Genomic DNA, 20,211 nt, shown 5'->3' on the forward strand with positions numbered 1-20,211 from the left:
GTCCAAGTATTCTAGTTGTGGTGTGGTTATTGCCTTGTAAAACTTTAGCAAAACTTCACTGCTTCTATACTCCTTGACGTAATGGCTAACATTCCATTTATCTTTATTATACATTGAACTTGGATGCTAGCTTTTTGTGATTTATGGATGAGGATTCCAAAATTGCTCTGTTCTTGTAGCTTCTGCAAACTTTCTCCATTTAAATAACATTCAGCTCTTCTACTCTTCCTGGCAAAGTGTATAATCTTTTTCCCCACATCATATTCCATCAGCTACATTTTGCCACTCATTGAATCTATCTTTATCCCTCTGCAGACTCATGTCATCTTCAGCAATTATCTTCCCACCTATTTTTGTCACCTGCAAAACTATAGTATATTCACTTCCCTTTATCAAAGTCATTAAAATATATTTAAACTAGCACAGATCCCTGTGGCATTCTATGGGTTACAGGTTGCCATTCTGAAAATGGCCTAGGAAAAAGTGAGGACTGCAGATACTAGAGATCAGTGCCTGACCTGCTGTGCTTTTCCAGCACACTTGACAACCTATCCGCTCCACCTCCTTTCCAACCTATCATCTTTATCTACCTATCACATTCTCAGCTCCCAAACCCACCCCCTCCCATTTATCTCTCCGCATCCTGGTCCACAAGCCTCATTCCTGAAGAAGGGCTTATGCCCAAAATGTCGATTTGCCTGCACCTCGGATGCTGCCTGACCCGCTATGCTTTTTCAGCGCCCCACACTCAATTCTGAAAACAGCCCCCTTATTCCACCTCTGTCTTTTAATTATATTAGTGTGGCTTGAGGATTGGCTAGAGTCATAGAGTCTATGTTGTGGCCTCTTATTAAGTAGCCTAACGTGGTACCTTATCAAATCTTTTCTGAAAACCTAACTATACTATGTTTCTTTTATCTATTTTGGCTGTTACTATCTCAAAGATTATTAGTAAGTTTGTCCGATTTCACCTTTCTGAAACCATACAGACTCCGCTTGATAATTTATTTCTAATTGCTTATTACATCATTGAATTGAATATTTTCCCAATAACAGGTTAGTTGCCTCAGTTACTTTTTTCTGTCTCCTCCTCTTTCAAATAAGATTGTTACATGGCATCATTCTAATGCTCTAAGGATTCCTGTAAGATTACAATCAACACACCCAATATCTTCCTATAAAATTGTATACACCCCATCAGGTCCAGGAGAACATATCAATTTTAAGCCCATTAGTTTCCCAGCACCACTAGTTTACTGGATGCTAAGGATGGTTTCTCTTGTAGGATAGAAGAGCCCCTTAGAATAGTTCAGGAAAGGTCACCAGATCCAAAACATTAACTTATTTCACAGATGCTGCCAGACCTGTTGAACTTCTCCAGCAACCTGTTTTTGTTTGATTTACAGCATCTCCAGTTCTTTTGGTTTTTTTTATTTGCTACCTTCTATGTACTTTATCAAAAGCATTTAGTATATGCAAAGAACTAATCAATTTTCTAAAATTGGACATGGATCTCACACTGCTGCCAGAAGTTCAGGAGATTTAGATTTTATATTTCCACCCTGCAACAGTCTCCCCAATTTAGTGTCAACAGCTGCTCATGCAGAGTCACTGGCTGCTATGAACCAAGAACAAGTCGGAGTGGATATCTAGCTGAGGAAGTAGACATTGGGACTTGGAACATGAATTTAAAAAAAAATTGGAAGGTTAGGAAATAGGGGAGGAGGGAGGGTTGAAGGAGACAGAAGGCGTCAGTGGAATGTTACTTTGGTTGGGGGGGGGGGGGGGGGGTGCTGGGGAAGAAAGGGAGGAGAGAGTGAAAGGGGAGGAGAAACAGCAGCCAGAGTCAAAAAAGTTTTACAAGAGGCCTTTCAGCCCATCTTGACCATGTTGATCATAAAGAATGTGGACTATGATCCCATTTTCCAACACTTGGCCAGTAATCTTCCACATCATAGAGTTTCAGGTACTGTATTCATCTAAATACTTGACTGTTGTTAAGATTCCCACTTCTATTACTTTTTCAGGCAGTGAGTGCCAGATACCACTTTGGTCCCAAATGGGTCCTACTCTTTGCCCAATTATCCCCTTACCACAAATATACTTTAGATTTTCCTTTTCTCACCCACAGCCCCCACTTTACAGTCTCTTCCCCCACAAAAACATCTAAGCTAATGTTTTCTATAGCCCTCCAAGGTTTCTGGTTTTGAACCCTATGGATCTACAATAACCTTTTTCTACCACTCCCCCACCCCTCATCTAATCCTCTATGTATAGGGTTCTCTGGTCTTGGTCCCACCCTTCACTTTTACAAAAACATGTTGGCAGTCTCACTGGATTTTTGTATTGCCCTTGCTCTTAAGTATTTTCCTACAAGTAGTTACTCCCAGTCCACTTCGGCCAGATTCTGTCTCATTAAAATTGTCCTGCACCCAGTTAATAACATTTGAGTTGCAGTGGAAGTAGAGGTTAATGACCATAACTATCAAAAATGTTTGTCAAACACTTGTACTACTTGACTGCTTCATTCCCAAAAATTAGGTCTCACACCACCCCTTCTCCTGTAGGACTTTATGCTTGCTTAAAAAGCTCTCCTGGATAAATAAAGAACTGTTTCCTCTAAGATTTGTCTTCCACAGTTGAGATTGGGGGAAGTCGAAATTCTGATTACTATAAAGTTTGGTCAAACAGATTTGTTGGGGATTCCATATTCTAGCTAACTCAATAACCCTCTATTCACTTGTCCAAGAATGTACTCAAATATTTACTAGCTCACCACTTTGAAACTTCAGCTCAAAGTCACACTAATCTAAATTCCATCTCCCTCCCAATGTGTTCAAAGAGTAACCCTTAAACAAACCGTCTCCACTAGTCATGGATTTACCAACTAGGAGCATCCTTATGTCTACCTTGTCAAGATCATTTAGGATCTTAATCTTCAAATCACCCTCGATCTTCTGAACTCCAATGAAAATAGTATCAGCCTGTCCAAATTTTCCTAACCCAAACTGCTCACATTCCAGGTGGCAATCTAGTCTCTTGAAATCACCTCCAATGCATTAATACAAGTCCTTAAACAAGACCTGCAAAGATCAAGCTCACACTAAATTTGTTTAAGCAATACAATTAACATTAAATTTAGGCAGCAACCACTTAAGTTGAAGTTGGTTTCTTGATGAAATGGTGCAGAATTAATCTAGATCTTGAACTTTCTTAGCAGGTTATTGATCCCAGTATAGATAAAACTAACTTTTAAATTACTATTATTTTCACATCATGGAGTGGTGCAATCCAAATTTCTAATGGACATTAGGTGTAGGGTAAATGCCAGAACAAATCTGCATAGAGCAAGTATATTTCAAGACTTTTTACAATCGCACAGCATTTCCCAATCCAACATGTTAGTGCTAGATGGCACAAGCTTTGGATGATGGCATCATGCCTGGCAGGGTCTGCCATTGGGCCAAGCTCTAAACCAATATCAATTAATAAAGAATGGAGGAGCTACACCAGTGTACCAAATCTCAACCACAATCCATTAATCTCTGGTGAATGCAGAAGACTGAATTCCAGTCTCAAATTAACATCCCTACTTGGTTAAAGTAGGGGACCTCAATATTAATAAGTATATAACTCAAGTCAAAGGCTTCATGAAGAGGAAAAAAAAAGTTAAAACCTACCAATAGTTACCCAATTATTTCACACAAACAATTTTAGAAATTCTGCCCAATCTCAGAAGATCTCCTTCCTGACAACTCAGCTAACTTGGCTGCATCTTTTATAGTGTTAGCATGCATTTTTCAAAATATTGAGACGCCAGAACTAAATCATTTCAAATGATTTCAATTGAGTCAATAAATGCTGTTAAGATCTAAACAGACATGTTAAAATCCCTGTCCCAACATGTTTAACTTTAATGGTTTGTTGCAGTGCTCCAGTTCAATAAATATTGCTTTATCCTGGATATAATGGATAGTATTGGTGTGTGCTTATAACAAGTGCTCCAGATGCACCAAAATATTTTAAGGTATGAGTCTTACTTTCTGTACAAAATTGGTCATTTTATTTTGGAGGAAGCATTACAGTTCAGAAATTTGAAGCTGGTTTACAGAAAGCAAAAATATTTTTACAACGCAGGATTATAATTTCCCAGCAGTCATTTGAATGCACTATCCAATACAATAGCTTTAACAAATTACTGTGCTGGAATGGATTAATGCTCAGTAATTTAGAAAAAATATAACTGGCAATCCAGTAGGCCCATTAAACTAGCTGGACAATGGATAAATTGAAGTAACAGTATACGTAGGCAGCAGTTTCTCAACCACAAGAATTAACTTCTAGAATTCTTGCTGCAGTAGATAGTGGAGAAATCTTGTATTTGTTCACCCCATGCAAAGCATCCTCAGCACTGAAGTAATAAAAAGGATTTATGTTCAGACAAAATCAAAATGAAATTGTTTAAATATGCTAAGTATATCTCTTCAGCTGGTCTGTACCCAAATAAAATTATGGCAGATTCAGTGTTTGAGGCATGTTTTCGATTTTTAGAATATACAATTTGATCATAGAAACACAACACAATTTGATATGCATATCAATAAATATTCTTTATTTGTAAATTCTGCACATTGCGCTTGTACATATTACATCCAAACATCATTTTAAATGGATGTCTTTTGTAAAACCTTAAATCAGAAGTTTCATTTTTCTCTGTACACATTTATTGGTAGGACATCTCTCGTCACTAGACATTTGTATAATTCTCACAGTAAAGAGAAACATTTAGTGAGTGGGAGAGGAGAGGCTTTGTTGAAAAGTATAAGTAAGCTTTTGCAGACATCTGGCTGAATACTGCATAAGCTTCAAGAAAGCAGATGAGCAAAAATGTGCTCCCCACCACCAGCCTGGGAGAGTGTAGAAAGAAAAATAAAATAAACCACACCACCAATTGTTCAAGGTAAAATTATTTTTAAAGGAAACAAAAATCTATATTTCTTAAGATTGAGAGAAGGCGCAGTGGTCATTGAGTGTGTTTGTGTAGAAAAGGATAGCTTCTGTTTCAAGCTTTCTTTGCTAGTTTACACCAGCTGTCGTCAGCCAACCATTGCAGACATTGTAATCATTGGAGCGACAATATTTGTTAAATTTCTCCTTCAGATGTTGCCGGTATTGTTCTCGGTTGATGTAGAAAGACTGATTATTAGTCATAAATGCCTGAATTTCATCTTGGGTAATGAAAATCTCTTCCTCAGAAGTACATTCAGATTCTTCCTGAAAAATCAAACCATTGCAAATTAAGCACCAACTTGCAAAACTAGGACTGGCGTACTTCAAATTTTAATCAAGCAGCAGTGAGCTACATTAAAAGAACAGAACAAGAGTTACTATAAAGTCACTGACATGAAAACATTATTCGCCACAGAAGTTGCCTGACCTGGTGGATATTGATGATGGAGATTGTACTTTACAAAGATTACTGATTTGAGGCGGTTATTGGGGTTATGATGACTGGATATTGAATTTGCAATTACAGAACTTAAAAAGGAACTTACACAAGAGTCATCACCAAACAAATTTACTATTAAGGTACTTTTGAGATACTTTGATACTTCAGAAACAATATTTTTGTTACCTCAAACTCACATTCACTTCAGTAGCTTTTCTGAAGTGTATAGAAGTGATCAAATTCCGCCAGACTTAGCTTACAGGTTCCTACTTTATCTGATTTAAAAATTATTCATTAAGAATATTCAAATTTAACAAAATCTGGAGCTACTAACCAATGTTTGTTGAAGATTTAAATTTTCCACTTTAATCAAAATAAGAAAGCTAGGTGTATTTTACAGGATGCAGAGGCTACATTAGATGGAGATTTAAAAAAAAGTTACTGCTAAATTAATTAATTCTGAGCAAGAGCATTACAGAAATAGAGCTCATTTTTCAAAATGAAAACAGCCTGGTTATCAATCTCACACTGGCTGTAGTGCTATTGACAGATCTAAAATCTCCAGAGGATTAGCCTGGGTCTCTGGTTTATTAGTCAAATAACATTACCCTTCTACCAGTCTGATATGTAAAGCTCTTGCATCAAAAAAATGTTCCAGCACCTTAAGGACCTTTTGCAGCATCTAAAATGAATTGCTCCAACAGTAATTCTTCATAACTTGAAATCAAGCCTTAATCTAGCTTGGCAATGCAAAATTCTCAAGTGGAATTTGAACACCCAAATTTTCTGATGGGAGGGGAGTGTATTATTACTGGCCAAAGGGAAATTTGTTGAGATTAATATACAAAATTCCATGCAGGGTCTGCCACAAACACTACGTTGGATAAACAGGAAGAAAGTTAGCCACGAGGATACACGAACACCAGCTAGCCACAAAAAGACACGACCCTCTCTTCCTCGTAGCCCTACACACGGATGAAAAAAAAACCCACCATTTCGACTGGGACAACACATCTATCCTGGGACAGGCTAAGCAAAGACATGCCAGATAATTCCTAGAGGCCTGGCACTCCAACCACAACGCCATAAACAAACACAGATCTAGATGCCATCTATCAACCCCTCAGAAAACAAACAGGAAATGACATAACCACAAATCCCAGGAACCCCATCCAGGACAAACATAAATAGAAAGCAGGAGACAACAGCTTTGCTTCACTTAGATGTCGCCACTGATGATGTTACCTAGCCAGGTAATGAAACATCTGGATATCAAACCTACAGCTCAGCGAGCAAACCTACACCCTGAAGATTAATATAGTTACTAACTTTATGTTTAAGAATATTAAAAAGAAAAAAATTGTAGCCGAGCTAAATAAAACCAATTTGTAACGATCGTCATAGAAATGCAGAAAAATGTGGAAATCAGGGTTTGGGACTAAAAATCACATGCAAAAGGTTTCTTCAAGTTTAAATAAATACTCCAGACACAGTCTAGAGATGTACAGCATGGAAACACCCAACTTGTCCACATTGGCCTCACCTATGTTGATAGCCTAACCTAATCTAGTCCCATTTGCCAGCACTTGGCCTATATCCCACCAAACTCTTCCCAATGATATGCCCATCGAGTTGCTTTTTAAATGCTGTAATTGTACCAGCCTCCACCACTTCCTCTGGCAGCTCATTCCATACACACACCACCCTCTCCATGAAAATGTTGCTCCGTAGGACACTTTATATCTTTCCCCTCTCACATATACCCTCTAGTCCTGCACTCCCAGACTCCAGGGAAAATACCTTGGTCTATTTACCCTATTTATATCCCTCATTAATTTTATAAACGTTTATAAAAAAGGTCAACCCCCAGCCTCCGAAGATTCAGGCAAAACAGCCCCAGCCTATTCAGCCTCTCCTGATGGCGAGTGTTTATTGAATCTTTATCTTAGTTCATTGTTAGAAAAACAAAATGAACTTGTTTGGATGAGTTATAACACACCTCCGTGGCAGGTGGGACTTGACCCTGAACATTCTCGCCCAGAAGGAGGAACATTCCCACTGCAGCACAAGATCCTCTATTGATTGTTAGCAGATATTAGTTTTTCAGTTGAAAAACGTTAGAATGAGCTCCATCTTGTGGTAAGCTATGACACAAAGGTGGACAGATTTGAAAATATTACTCTAGTTAAGAGTCTGCATCAGAAACAGCATTTCCTGAGTCAACCAGTCTTTTTCCCCCCCCATCTAGTAATAACCCCAACCTAGGAAACTGACTTTTCTTAATCAATGGGGGTGGGGGAACAGCTGAGGTATCCAACCTTGTAATCAACATTAGTCCAATTAATGAGTCCAATTAGCAAGGGATCATTTCACGTTAAAGCAACACTTGCTGAATAACATTCTCTGTTTAGGTTATGCCAGACACATTTACTTTACACTTTGTCTGGCTGTGCCAAGATGTAACTAACTCCAACACTTAACAACATTTAGCTCCAATCGAAACTAAAAGAGGTAGCAGCAACAGGATCAATATCCAGGCTTGGGCTGACAAGCAATGTTAATATTAAATATCAGAAAATGACAAAAGGTTACAAATCACCTCACTTTATTACACCCAAGCCCTCACCAAGTTTCCACGATTCATCATTAATGTCTATAGCTACTTGAATTGTACCACAAGAGAACAGCAGAGGTCATAGATCCAGGGATTCATACAGCACAGAAAAGACCCTTCAGCCCATTGGGTTTGCACTGACATAACTACTAAAAGTGCACTAATTTCAATTTCCTGCACTTATACCATATCCTTCAGTGTTATGATAGCTGAAGGACTCATCCTTTTTTAAAGATTTCCAGCCTCCATGATTTGCTCAAATATTCAAGATTCCCACCACCTGCGAGTGAAAAAGCCTCTTCCCCAAAATCACCTCAATCGGTCACTTACCTGAAAATGATGCCCTCTCGTGACTGACCCTCAACCAAGGGGAACAGCTGCTCTCTATTCACCTTGTCCATGCTTCTCAAACATGTACCCCCTTAGTTTTCTCTGCTTTAAAGAAGCCCAAAAAGAGGGTCTCCATCCCAGCCAACATCCTGGTGAACCATCTCTGTACATCTTCCCATGCTAACACATCTTTCCCGCAGAGAGGCAACTAGAACTGTACACAATACTCCAGTTGTGGCCTAGCCAATGCTCTTGCAACTCCAACTTTACCTCCTTGCTCTTATATTCTTTACCACGATTGAGGAAAGCAAGTACCTCTTTTGCATTAACTATCCTATTCACTTGCTCTGTTGACTTCAGGGATCTGTGAATAATTACCCCAAGGTCCCGCTGCTCTTGTAAGCTACCCAGTGTCTTGCTATTAAATACGCTCATCTTGTTTGGTCTTCCAGGGTTAAATACCATCTACCTTCTGATCAATCCACCTATATCTTCATATAACCTTCAATTATCTTATTAACCACTCTGCCAATCTTGGTGCTGTCTGCAAATTTGCTTAATACTCCCACATTTTCATATCATTTATGTAACAATAAAAAGGGTCCTAGTACTGATCCCTGTGGTTCACTATTGGACTCGAGTCACTGAAACTGCTTTCTAACAACCTCGTGTATCAGATTACACAGCCAGTTTCTGATCCATCTCATCAAGTTCCCTTCAATTCCATGTACTTTAACCTTCAGTTTCCTACGTGGGACCTTGTCAGATGCTTTGCTGAAATTCATATAAACTACATCAACTGAGCTTCTCTCATCCACACACAGTCACATTTTAAAATATTCTAGACCTCCCTCTGACAAAGCCATGTTGACCATATCTAATTATTCTATGCCTTTCCAAATGGTGTGAATTCACTCCTTCGGTATTTTCTCCAATAGTTTCCATACCATTGATGTTAGACTCACCAGTTTGTAATTTCCTAGTTCATCTCTACCCACCCTTCTTTAAAGTAGAACCACATTAGTCAACCTTCAAATCCTCTGGCACATTCCACATGGTGGAGGGGAATTAAAAATGAGTCAGGTCACCTGCAATATCCTGCTTGACCTGCTACAGCAGACTGGGATACAATTCATTCAGCTAGAGGTGGTGTCTGTTTACACATGACAGGGGCTCCAAGACTTCCCCCATTTCCTATGTCAAACGGTGCAATTTCCTTAGTCCCTTTTCCCGAATTCTGTACTAAAGCTCTCCTTTTCCAGAGTGAGAACAGAAGGGACGTATTCATTCAACACCCTTCCAATATCCTACAGCTTCACAGAGAGGTCACCCCCTTGGGTCCCTAATGGGTCCTACTTTCCCTGGTTAACCTCTTTTTAATTAACTTATCAAATACCATGGATTAGAACATAAACTATAGAAAAGTACAGGCCCTTTGGCCCAAGGTTTAATCCTAATGTAAAATATAACAACCTATGCACCCCTCAACTCACTGCTATCCATGTGCATATCTAGCAGTCACTTAAATGTCCCCAATGCCTCTGCTTCCACCACCACAGCTGGCAACGCATTCCATGCATTCACAACTCTCTGCGTAAAGAACCTACCTCTGATGTCTCCTCTACACCTTTCTCCTAATATCTTAAAAATATGACCCCTCTTGCCAGTCAATCCTGCCCTGGGGAAAAGTCTCTGGCTATTGACCATCTATTCCTCTCATTATCTTGTATACCTCGATCAGGTCTCCTCTCTTCTTCCTTCTCTCCAGAAAGAAAAGTCTGAGCTTATTCAGCCTTTCATAAGGCAAGCCCTCCAGTCCAGGCAGCATCCTGGTAAACCTTCTTTGCTCCCTCTCCAAAGCCTGTATCTTTCCTATAGTAGTGCAACCAGAACAGGACACAATATTCCAGTTTGGTCTCACCAGGGACTTTTAGAGCTGCAGCAAAACCGCACGGCTCTTAAACAACCATATCTACTTGGGTTACAACTTGAGGGATCTATGTACTTGCACACCCAGATCTCTGTTCCTCCACACTGCCAAGAATCCTGCCTTTAATTCCAATATTCAGCATTCAAGTTTAACCTTCCAAAATGCATCATTTCGCATTTATCCAGGTTAAACTCCATCTGCCATTTCTCAGCCCAGCTCTGCATCCTGTCTACGTTGCGCCGCAGCCTGCAGTTGCCCTCTATACTATCGACGGCACCTCACAAAGCCATGCCGACTGCCTTTAATCACACCATGCTTTGTCAAAGTCATAAATCCTATCCTTCAATTCTTTCCAAAACTCTGCTGACCACAGACATAAGACTGACTGGTCTATAATTGCCAGGGATTTCCCTATTATCTTTCTTGAAAAGAACATTAGCCTCCTTCCAATCTTCCGGTACGACTCCCTTGGAGAGTGAGGAGGCAAAGATCCTCGCCAGTGGCGTAGCAACCTCCTTTCTTGCTTCCCTGAGCAGTCTCTGATAAATATGGTCTGGCCCTGGGGACTTAATCAAGGTTTTCCAACATTTCCAGCAGATCAACTTCGTCAATCTTGATCTGGTCAAGCCTGTATCACAGCTCAAAGTTTTCATTCACAACAAGGTCCCTAATCATAGACATAGAGATATACAGTACAGAAAATCGATCCTTTGGTCCAACTCGTCCATGCAGACCAGATATCCTAACCTAATCTAGTCCCATTTGCCAGCACTTGACCCATATCCCTCTAAACCCTATTCATACACCCATTAAATACTGTAATTGCACCAACTCCCACCACTTCCTCTTGCAGCTCATTCCATACATGCAACACCCTCTGAAAAAGTTGACCATAGGTCCCTTTTATATCTTTCCCCTCTCACCCTAAACCTACACCTCTCGTTCTGGACTCCCCCACCCCAGATAAACACTGTCTATTTAACCAATTCATGCCCCTCATGATTTTATAAACCTCCAAGGTCACTCCTCAGCCTCTAACGCTCCTGGGAAAATAGGCCCAGCCTATTCAGCCTCTCTCTAGTTCAAATCCTCCAAACCTCGCAACATCCTTGTTAAATTTGAAAGGTTTCAGAGAAAATTTACAACATCCTTCCAATAGGAAGACGACCAGAACTGCACGCAAAAGTGGCCAAACCAACGTCTTGTACAGCCGCAACATGACGTGCCAACTCCTATACTCAATGCTCTGACCAAATGAAGGAAAGCGCACCAAACATCTTCACTGTCCTAGCAACCTGAAACACTACTTTCAAGGAACTGTGAATCTGCACTCAAAGGTTTCTTTGTTCAGCAACACTCCCAGGACCTCACCATTAGTGTACAAGTCCAGCTCTGATTTGTTTTTCCAGAATGCAGAACCTTTCATTTACCTAAACTCCATCTGCCACCCATTAACCAATTGTGGCCCATCTGATCAAGATCCTGTTGTACACTCACTTTCACATTCTACTCCCACACTACATTTCCAATTTCAGTGTCATCTGCAAACTTATTACCTATACCTCCTGTAATCACATCCAAATCATTTATATAAGTGACAAAATAGTGGTCCCATCAGATTCTTGTGGCACACCACTGGTCACAGGCCTCCAGTCTGAAAGGAAAAACCTCCACCAAACTGTCTTCTACCTTTGAACCAGTTCTGTATCCAAATGGCTAGTTCTCCCTGTATTCAATGAGATCTAACCTTGCTAACCAGTCTCCCATGGGCAATGTGGTCAAAGGCTTTACTGATGTCCATATTGATCATGTCTACTGCTCTGCCCTCAATCCTATTACTTCTTCAAAAAACTTGATTAAGTTCTAAGACATGGTTTCCCACGCACACTCATGTTGACTATCCCTAATAAGTCCTTGCCCTTTCAAATACATGTAAATCCAGTCCCTCAGGATTCCCTCCAACAACTTGCCCATCACCGATGTCAGGCTCACTGGTCCATAGTTCCCTGGCTCTTCCTTACCACCTTTCTTAAACAGTGGCACCACATTAGCCAACCTCCAGTCTTCCAGCATCTCATCTGTGACTATCGATGATACAAATATCTAAACAAGTGGCCCAGCAATCACTTCCCTAGCTTCAGATCTAGGGTACACCTGATCAGGTCCTGGGGGATTTATCCACTTATGCCTTTCAAGATATCCAGCACTTCCTTCTTTAATATGGATATTTTTCAAGATGTTACCATCTATTTCCCCACATTCTGTATCTTCCAGGGCCTTCACAGTAAACATTGATGCAAAATACTTGTTTAGCATCTCCCCTATCTCCTGTGGTTCCACATAGGCTGCCTTGCTGATCTTTGAGGGGCCCTATTCTGTTCCTACTTACCCTTTTGTTCTTAATATATTTGTAAGCGCTATGGATTCTCCTAAGCCCTATTTGCCAAAGCTATGCCCCCTATTTGTCCTCCTGATTTCTCCAAGTATTCTCCTATTGCCTTTATGGGCTAAGGATTCACTTTTTTGAGGGACAGAATGTACACGTATTTGGAAAGGCAAGGATTGATTAGGGATAGTCAACATGGCTTTGTGTGGGAAATCATGTCTCAAACTTGATTGAGTTCTTTGACGAAGTAATAGAGGATTGATGAGAGCAGGGTAGTAGATGTCATCTATATGGACTTCAGTAAGGCGGTCGACAAGTTACCCCATGGGAGACTGATTAGCAAAGTTAGATCTCAGAATACAGGGCGAACTAGCCATTTGGATACAGAACTGGCTCAAAAGGTAGAAGACAGAGGGTGGTGGTGCAGGGTTGTTTTTCAGACTGGAGGCCTGTGATCACTGGGGTGCCACAAGGATTGGTGCTGGGTCCTCTACTTTTTGTCACTTACATAAATGATTTGGATGCGAGCATAAGAGGTACAGTTAGTAAGTTTGCAGATGACACCAAAATTGGAAGTGTAGTGGACAGTGAAGAGGGTTACCTCAGATTGCAACAGGGTCTTGACCAGATGGGCCAATGGGCTGAGAAGTGGCAGATGGAGTTTAATTCAGATAAATGCGAGGTGCTGCATTTTGGGAAAGCAAACCTTAACAGGACTTATACACTTAATGGCAAGATCCTAGGGAGTGTTGCTGAACAAAGACCTCGGAGTGCAGGTTCATAGCTCCTTGAAAGTGGAGTCACAGATAGATAGGATAGTGAAGGCGGCGTTTGGCATGGGTTCCTTTATTGGTCGTATTGAGTACAGGAGTTGGAAGGTCATGCTGCGGCTGTACAGGACATTGGTTAGGCCACTGTTGGAATATTGCATGCAATTCTGGTCTCCTTCCTATTGGAAGGATGTTATGAAACTTGAAAGGGTTCAGAAAAGGTTTTTAAGAATGTTGCCAGGGCTGGAGGAATTGAGCTATTCGGATAGGCTGAACAGGCTGGGGCTGTTTTCCCTAGAGCATTGGAGGCTGAGGGGTGGCCTTATAGAGATTTACAAAATTATGAGGGGCATGGATAGGGTAAATAGACAATGTCTTTTCCCTGGGGTTGGGGAGTCTAGAACTAGAGGTCATAGCTTTAGGGTGAGAGGGGAAAGAGATGAGACACCTACGGGGCAACCTTTTCACAGAGGGTGGTACGCATATGGAATGAGCTGCCAGAGGAAGTGGTGGAGGCAATTGCAACATTTAAGAGGCATTTGGATGGATATATGAATAGGAAGGGTTGGAAGGGATATGGGCCGGGTGCTGGCAGGTGGGACTAGATTGGTTTGGGATATCTGGTCGGCATGAACAGGTTAGACCAAAGAGTCTGTTTCCACGCTGTATATCTCTATGACTATGACTTGATCTCTCCTGTCTATACCTGACATATGCTTCCTTTTTCTTAACCAAACTCTCAATTTCTCTGGTCTTCCAGCATTCTGTACATCTACCAGCCTTACCTTTCATCCTAACAGGAGTCTTTGGACTCTCATTATTTCATTTCTGAAGGCATCCCATTTTCCAGCCGTCCCTTTTGCGACCATCTGGCCCCAATCAACTTTTGAATGTTCTTGCCTAATACCATCAAAATTAGCCTTCCTCCAATGTAGAACTTCAACTTTTAGATCTGGTATATCTTTTCCATCACTAGTTTAATAGAATTATGGTCGCTGGTCCCAAAGTGCACCCCTATTGATACCTCAGTCATTTGCCCTGCCTTATTTCCCAAGAGTAGATCAAGTTTTGCACCTTCTCTCATAAGTACATCCAGACTGAAACAGAAAATTTTCTTGTACACACAAAAATCCAGTCCATCTAAACCCTTAACACTATGGCAGTCCCATAGTGTTTGGAAAGTTAAAATCCCCTACCATAACCACCCTATTATTCTTACAGATAACTGATATCACCTTACAAGTTGTTTCTCAATTTCCCTCTATTAGGGTGTCTATAGTACAATCCCAATAAGATGGTCATCCCTTTCTCAGTTCCACCCAAATAACTTCCCTGGATGTATTTCTAGGAATATCCTCCCTAAGTACAGCTGTAATGCTATCCCTTATCAAAAAGGCCGCTTCCCCCTCCTCTTGCCCCCCTTTCTGTCCTTCCTGTCACATTTGTATCCTAGAACATTAAGCTACCAGTCCTGTCCATCCCTGAGCTACAGTTCTGTAATTGCTATGATATCCCAATCCCATGTTCCTAACCATGCCAGAGTTCATCTGCCTTCCCTGTTAGGCCTCTTGCTTTGAAATAAATGCAGTTTAATTTATCAGTCCGACCTTGATCTCTGCTTCGTTCCTTTCTGCCCTGTTTGACTCACTCCTTTTCCTCACTGTTGGCAAGTCCTTTTTCTTGCCCCTTTATTGCTTTAATTGCTTAAGTTCCCTCCTGCACTTCCTGTATTATTTTATGGCTGCAGCTGAATTGCTAACTGTGGACTTGCTAAAAACCCTACCTCCTCTTCCTCATCCAGTCCGGAATTGTCTTGACAGTTCTCTGAACTTACATGTACCCTTTAGAGAGAAATGTAGGAGCAGTTCGACCTGTACTCTCCCAACCTCTTTTCTGAATGCTCACCCCCCAAACATTGCTCTACTGTGGACTTACCTGCAAGGAGCTGTTCCCAGTGTCCAGATCCTGCTTTATTTTAATAAAATCTGCCTTCCCCCAGTCAAAACCCACCCTTTGAAGGCCATTATTAACTTGTACAGAACAAATTTGAACTGTACCATTTTCTGGTTGCTATCTCCTACATGTTCCCACACTGTCACAAACACTTGCCTGGCTTCTTTTCTCAGAATCAGATCTAGCACTGTGCTGTCCATTGTTGGGCCTTCTATGTAGATATAAAATACTCCAATAAAAAGCAAATTACTGCAGATTCTGGAATCTGAAACCAAAAGAGAAAATGCTGGAAAATCTCAGCAGGTCTGGCAGCATCTGTAAGGAGAGAAAAGAGCTGACGTTTCGAGTCTAACTGACGCTTTGTCAAAGCTTTGACAAAAAAAACTCCAAGATACATAAAGAAACATGCTGCCTCAAAGTCCTGAAGACTATGACTATCCCAATTTATGTTGGGAAAGTTGAAATCCTCTCGCATAATAACCTGATTATTACTCTTACACACCTCTGAACGGTCTACATATTTAGCCCTCTCTATTTCCTGCTGACTTTCTGGGGGCCAATAATAAACTCCCTCGTTTGAGGACCCTCCCAAGATATCTTTCCTTATTGCAGTACTTTATTCTTTAAGTACTACAGCACCACCCTTTTTACACCTTCCTCTATCTTGCCTAAAGATCCTATAGCTCAGAGTATGATGTTGCCTTCAATCATGTTTTTGTTCTGGCAACAATATCATTTCCATGTGTCAACCGAAGCCATTACCACATTACTTTATTGCTCGGAATGCATTAGTTAAAGACCATACTCAATTATTGCTCCACCCCACCCCCAACATCTCAAAATCTCACGTTCAGAATGTAACTGACATTGAACAACTTCATCTATTCAGCCAAGTGGCAGCACAAATTTACACAATTGTGTAAAGTGTTTCTTTCAAGAAACCAAAGAATTCAACCTGTTATTTGGCATTGTTGCTAGGTAGCAAGTGACAAATATAACAGTTGGTAGAGTGTCCCACTTTAACTGAAAACCAGTTCTTAAAAAAGAAACTATTGCATCTAGCAATTTTACAAAAAGCCATGAATAGTTTAATTTGGAGAAAGAAAAATAAGTTCCAATATATTAAGTTTAGAGATTTGAACTGAGAGATAGTGGCTTGCAGCCAGTCACTGAGTCAACCAGTTCTTTTCCTCCCAATTCTATTATATATTTAACTTCAGCCTTTTTGGCACTACCACGTTGCAACTGTTGAAAGTTTGAATACTTGGCAGACAGGTGTTTTGAAATTTTAGTATCTTTCTTTTTTCAAAGCTTTGTAATATATGCTGCACAAAACTGGCATTTGCAGCTAGTGTTCTCATCTTATAGTTAATCAAATTTTCCGTTATATTTATCAAAAAAGGAGAAAAAAATTATTGCACTGATTTCAGACAATCTAATTTTGCAAAAAGGCCCACTACATTGAAATTATGCATAAATATCTATAGTAGCAGGCTTGCAAAGTCTAGAAATAACAATTAACAGATCAATGCTTACTCGAAAGTAAGAGACAGTGAATTATGTCTAATTGGATTCTGGTTTAAAAATGTTAAACATAAATTACAATTTTAATACTTACAAGTAGTTCCTTTAAGGTTTTTGTGCCTCTTCCCCAGTCAGGCAGACATGGTGATGGAGTTTGTGAAGATTGTGCAAAATGCTTTTCTGACAGAATCTGTGCTACCCAAGCAGGCTGTTGACCATCCTTCTCTATTGAATTACAGCTATCTTTGGTTTTTTCATGGTGTAACTCATTATGAAAAGTGTTACCCAGATTTTCTTGTCTGTTGAGATCTATGTTACAATCTCCAGTACATTCACCCTAAGGAGAAGAAATGGAGAAAAAAATACTTTAAAATCTTGGACTGAAAATTCACTGGCTTTTTTCTGGCCATTTAAATGGGTGGCACGGTGGCTCAGTGGTTAGCACTGCTGCCTCACAGCACCAGGGACCCGGGTTCAATTCCCACCTCAGGCAACTGTCTGTGTGGAGTTTGCACATTCTCCCAGTGTCTGCATGGGTTTCCTCCGGATGCTCCAGTTTCCTCCCGCAGTCCATAAATGTGCAGATTAGGTGAATTGGCCATGCTAAATTGCCCATGGTGTTAGGTGCATTAGTCAGGGGTGAATGTACGGGAATAGCTCTGGGTGGGTTGCTCTTCAGAGGGTCAGTGTGGATTTGTTGGGCTGAAAGGCCTGTTTCTGCACTGTAGAGAATCTAATCTTAAAAAAAAATCTTAACTTGAAAACGTGAATCTAACAGAAGAGTTTCCCTGGATACAAAACAAAACACATTGTTCAGTCACCTCAACAAAAACAGGATAGGCACTACATTGCACCACCTATTTTTTTTTCCCCAAATCATTTTCAATGTTATTCCAAGGAATAGAGGGAAAGTCTTGCCGATTTTGGAGAAAACAATTCAGGAATGACTGTGCTCTTTATATATATGTAAGAGTTGAAATCCAGACATATAAAAAGATATCACTCAATTAGTGTTGCAGTCACCACACTAGTTACGCACTCCAGGCACACCTGTGACTGCCTATAAAAATCACCAAAAGACTTACATCGTCACATTTTGCACCTTTGCCTTTCTTCTTTTTCTTCTTGTTTTTGCCTTTTGTGTTCTCTTCAGTAGCATTAGCCCAGCATTCTACACAACTGTCCACTCCATCCTCCTCTTTGTCTTCTACACAATGATGTGCACAACTGTCATCACCTAATAAGCATGTAAAAATGTTAACTAGGTTCTAAATTGCTTTAAAAATCTAAAAGTTGTCGTTTCCTACCAAGTTCATCAGAAAACAAGGATGCTGTAAGCAAGCAGCATTAAAAAATTTATAGTATTGCATCACATCCAAAATGGCTATTGAAAGTAGGCAACATTAAGAAATCTGATCAGAATGTTTTCCATTCAGCTACTACCTGTGGCATAATTTTGGGGTACCCAATGGCAACTGTGCACATACGTAATAATGTTAACTAGCTTTCTCTGCCTAACAAAATTTTTAAAAAGGCAGTGTTTAAAAGGTTTAAAATAACAGCAATCACACCAACTCAATTTCTAGAACAGGGCTTGGCCAACACATACCTGAAGAGATTTAAAAAAAATGCTTAATTGCTATTAGGAGCTGCCAAACTAATTCAGCATTCCAAAAATAAAGACATGGCAAATTGTCAAAACTGTTAGAATGCATAATTTGCACATTATAAAAAATATTGAATTTATGTATCAGGAGAGAAAAATCAAATAGACCCAATTCTGAAGTGAACTTGACTTATTTACTTTGCTGAGAAAGTGAGGTCTGCAGATGCTGGAGATCAGAGCTGAAAATGTGTTGCTGGAAAAGCGCAGCAGGTCAGGCAGCATCCATTGAACAGGAGAATGGTCTTTATTTTACTTCAAAATTTATATTATAGCTCTAACCTGTTTCATCATGATTGCAGATACCTTCAGTACAAGCTACATCTGATCCTTCTCGGGAACCTGTCTCACTGCCTTCCATGCTTGATGAGTAACCACAGTCACTGCCATTACAATGTGGAGATAAACCTGAGGTGAAACGAAAACCAATAATTAATTTCAGTTAAACCTATGGCTACAATATGGTTGAGATCAAAATGTTGTTTTGAAGTATTTCAGTCAGTTTAATAGTAGGTACAATCACATGTCAACTTCCCCTCTAAACCATTTCCACCACCTCAGGAAATAAAAGTTTATAAAGGCCTCATGGCTGAAATTCTTTTCCCACTAAAATAATGATATGGCTGCATGAAATTAAAATCAATAACAAATAGTACAGAATCCAACAACTTGGGCATTAGAACAGCTTGAATTAATGTGCACTTAGTTGTTGCCTGTCCTGCACCAAGGTTTCATGCAACATCTGCCCAGTCAGCCTAGAAGCAAGGGAATTTGAGTCAGAGACTGTAAACTAAGAGTTCATTTCAAGCAGATATTGGTGTAGAGCTGTGGTACTACATCAGAACGTGACATTCATTCAAACAGATGGAGCAATAAATAGAGGCCTTGTCTGTTGGTTTCAAAGAACCTTAAAGATTCTACAGCATTAGTCAACAAGCAGTTATTTTAGTATCTCCTAGAATCATAGAATCCCTATAGTGCAGATAGAGACCATTCAGCCCAATCAATCTACACCAACCCACTGAAGAGCATTCCACCCAGATCCATCCCATCCTGCAACCCTGCATTTTCCACACACATTCCTGGTCACTATGGGCAATTTAGCATTGCTAATCAACTTAACTTTGCACATGGTTCGATTATGGGAGGAAACTAGAGACCCCGATGGAAGCCCACACAGATAGTCACCTAAGGCTGAATGTTGTGGTTCTGTTCGCCGAGCTGGAAATTTTTGTTGCAAACGTTTCGTCCCCTGTCTAGGTGACATCCTCAGTGCTTGGGAGCCTCCTGTGAAGCCCTTGTGTGGTGTTTCCTCCGGCATTTATAGTGGCCTGTCCCCGCCGCCTCCGGTTGTCAGTTTCAGCTGTCCGCTGTAGTGGCCGGTATATTGGGTCCAGGTCGATGTGTTTGTTGATGGAGTTTGTGGATGAATGCCATGCTTCTAGGAATTCCCTGGCTGTTCTCTGTTTGGCTTGCCCTATAATGGTAGTGTTGTCCCAGTCAAATTCATGTTGCTTGTCCTCTGCGTGTGTGGCTACTAAGGATAGCTGGTCGTGGCGTTTCGTGGCTAGTTGATGTTCATGGATACGGAT

At 40.4% G+C, this 20,211-nt stretch overlaps 1 protein-coding gene across 2 annotated transcripts in view; it reads right to left on the bottom strand.

The window, feature by feature from the left end:
• Positions 1–4,591: 4,591 nt before the first annotated feature.
• The window catches only part of ggnbp2 (gametogenetin binding protein 2), an 87,028-nt gene continuing 71,408 nt past the window's right edge, over positions 4,592–20,211 (bottom strand). For both annotated transcript variants that reach the window (XM_043718557.1, XM_043718556.1), the window contains exons 10-13: positions 18,902–19,027; positions 18,042–18,193; positions 17,051–17,293; positions 4,592–5,274 (exon numbers count right to left, since the gene is read on the bottom strand). In XM_043718557.1, coding sequence (XP_043574492.1) covers positions 5,077–5,274; positions 17,051–17,293; positions 18,042–18,193; positions 18,902–19,027 — 719 coding nt within the window. In that variant the 3' untranslated portion in view covers positions 4,592–5,076. The remainder of the gene's footprint in view (positions 5,275–17,050; positions 17,294–18,041; positions 18,194–18,901; positions 19,028–20,211) is intronic.

The sequence above is a fragment of the Chiloscyllium plagiosum genome, chromosome 28 (genome assembly GCF_004010195.1).
Source record: "Chiloscyllium plagiosum isolate BGI_BamShark_2017 chromosome 28, ASM401019v2, whole genome shotgun sequence".
In the NCBI taxonomy this organism is placed as follows: Eukaryota; Metazoa; Chordata; class Chondrichthyes; order Orectolobiformes; family Hemiscylliidae; genus Chiloscyllium; species Chiloscyllium plagiosum.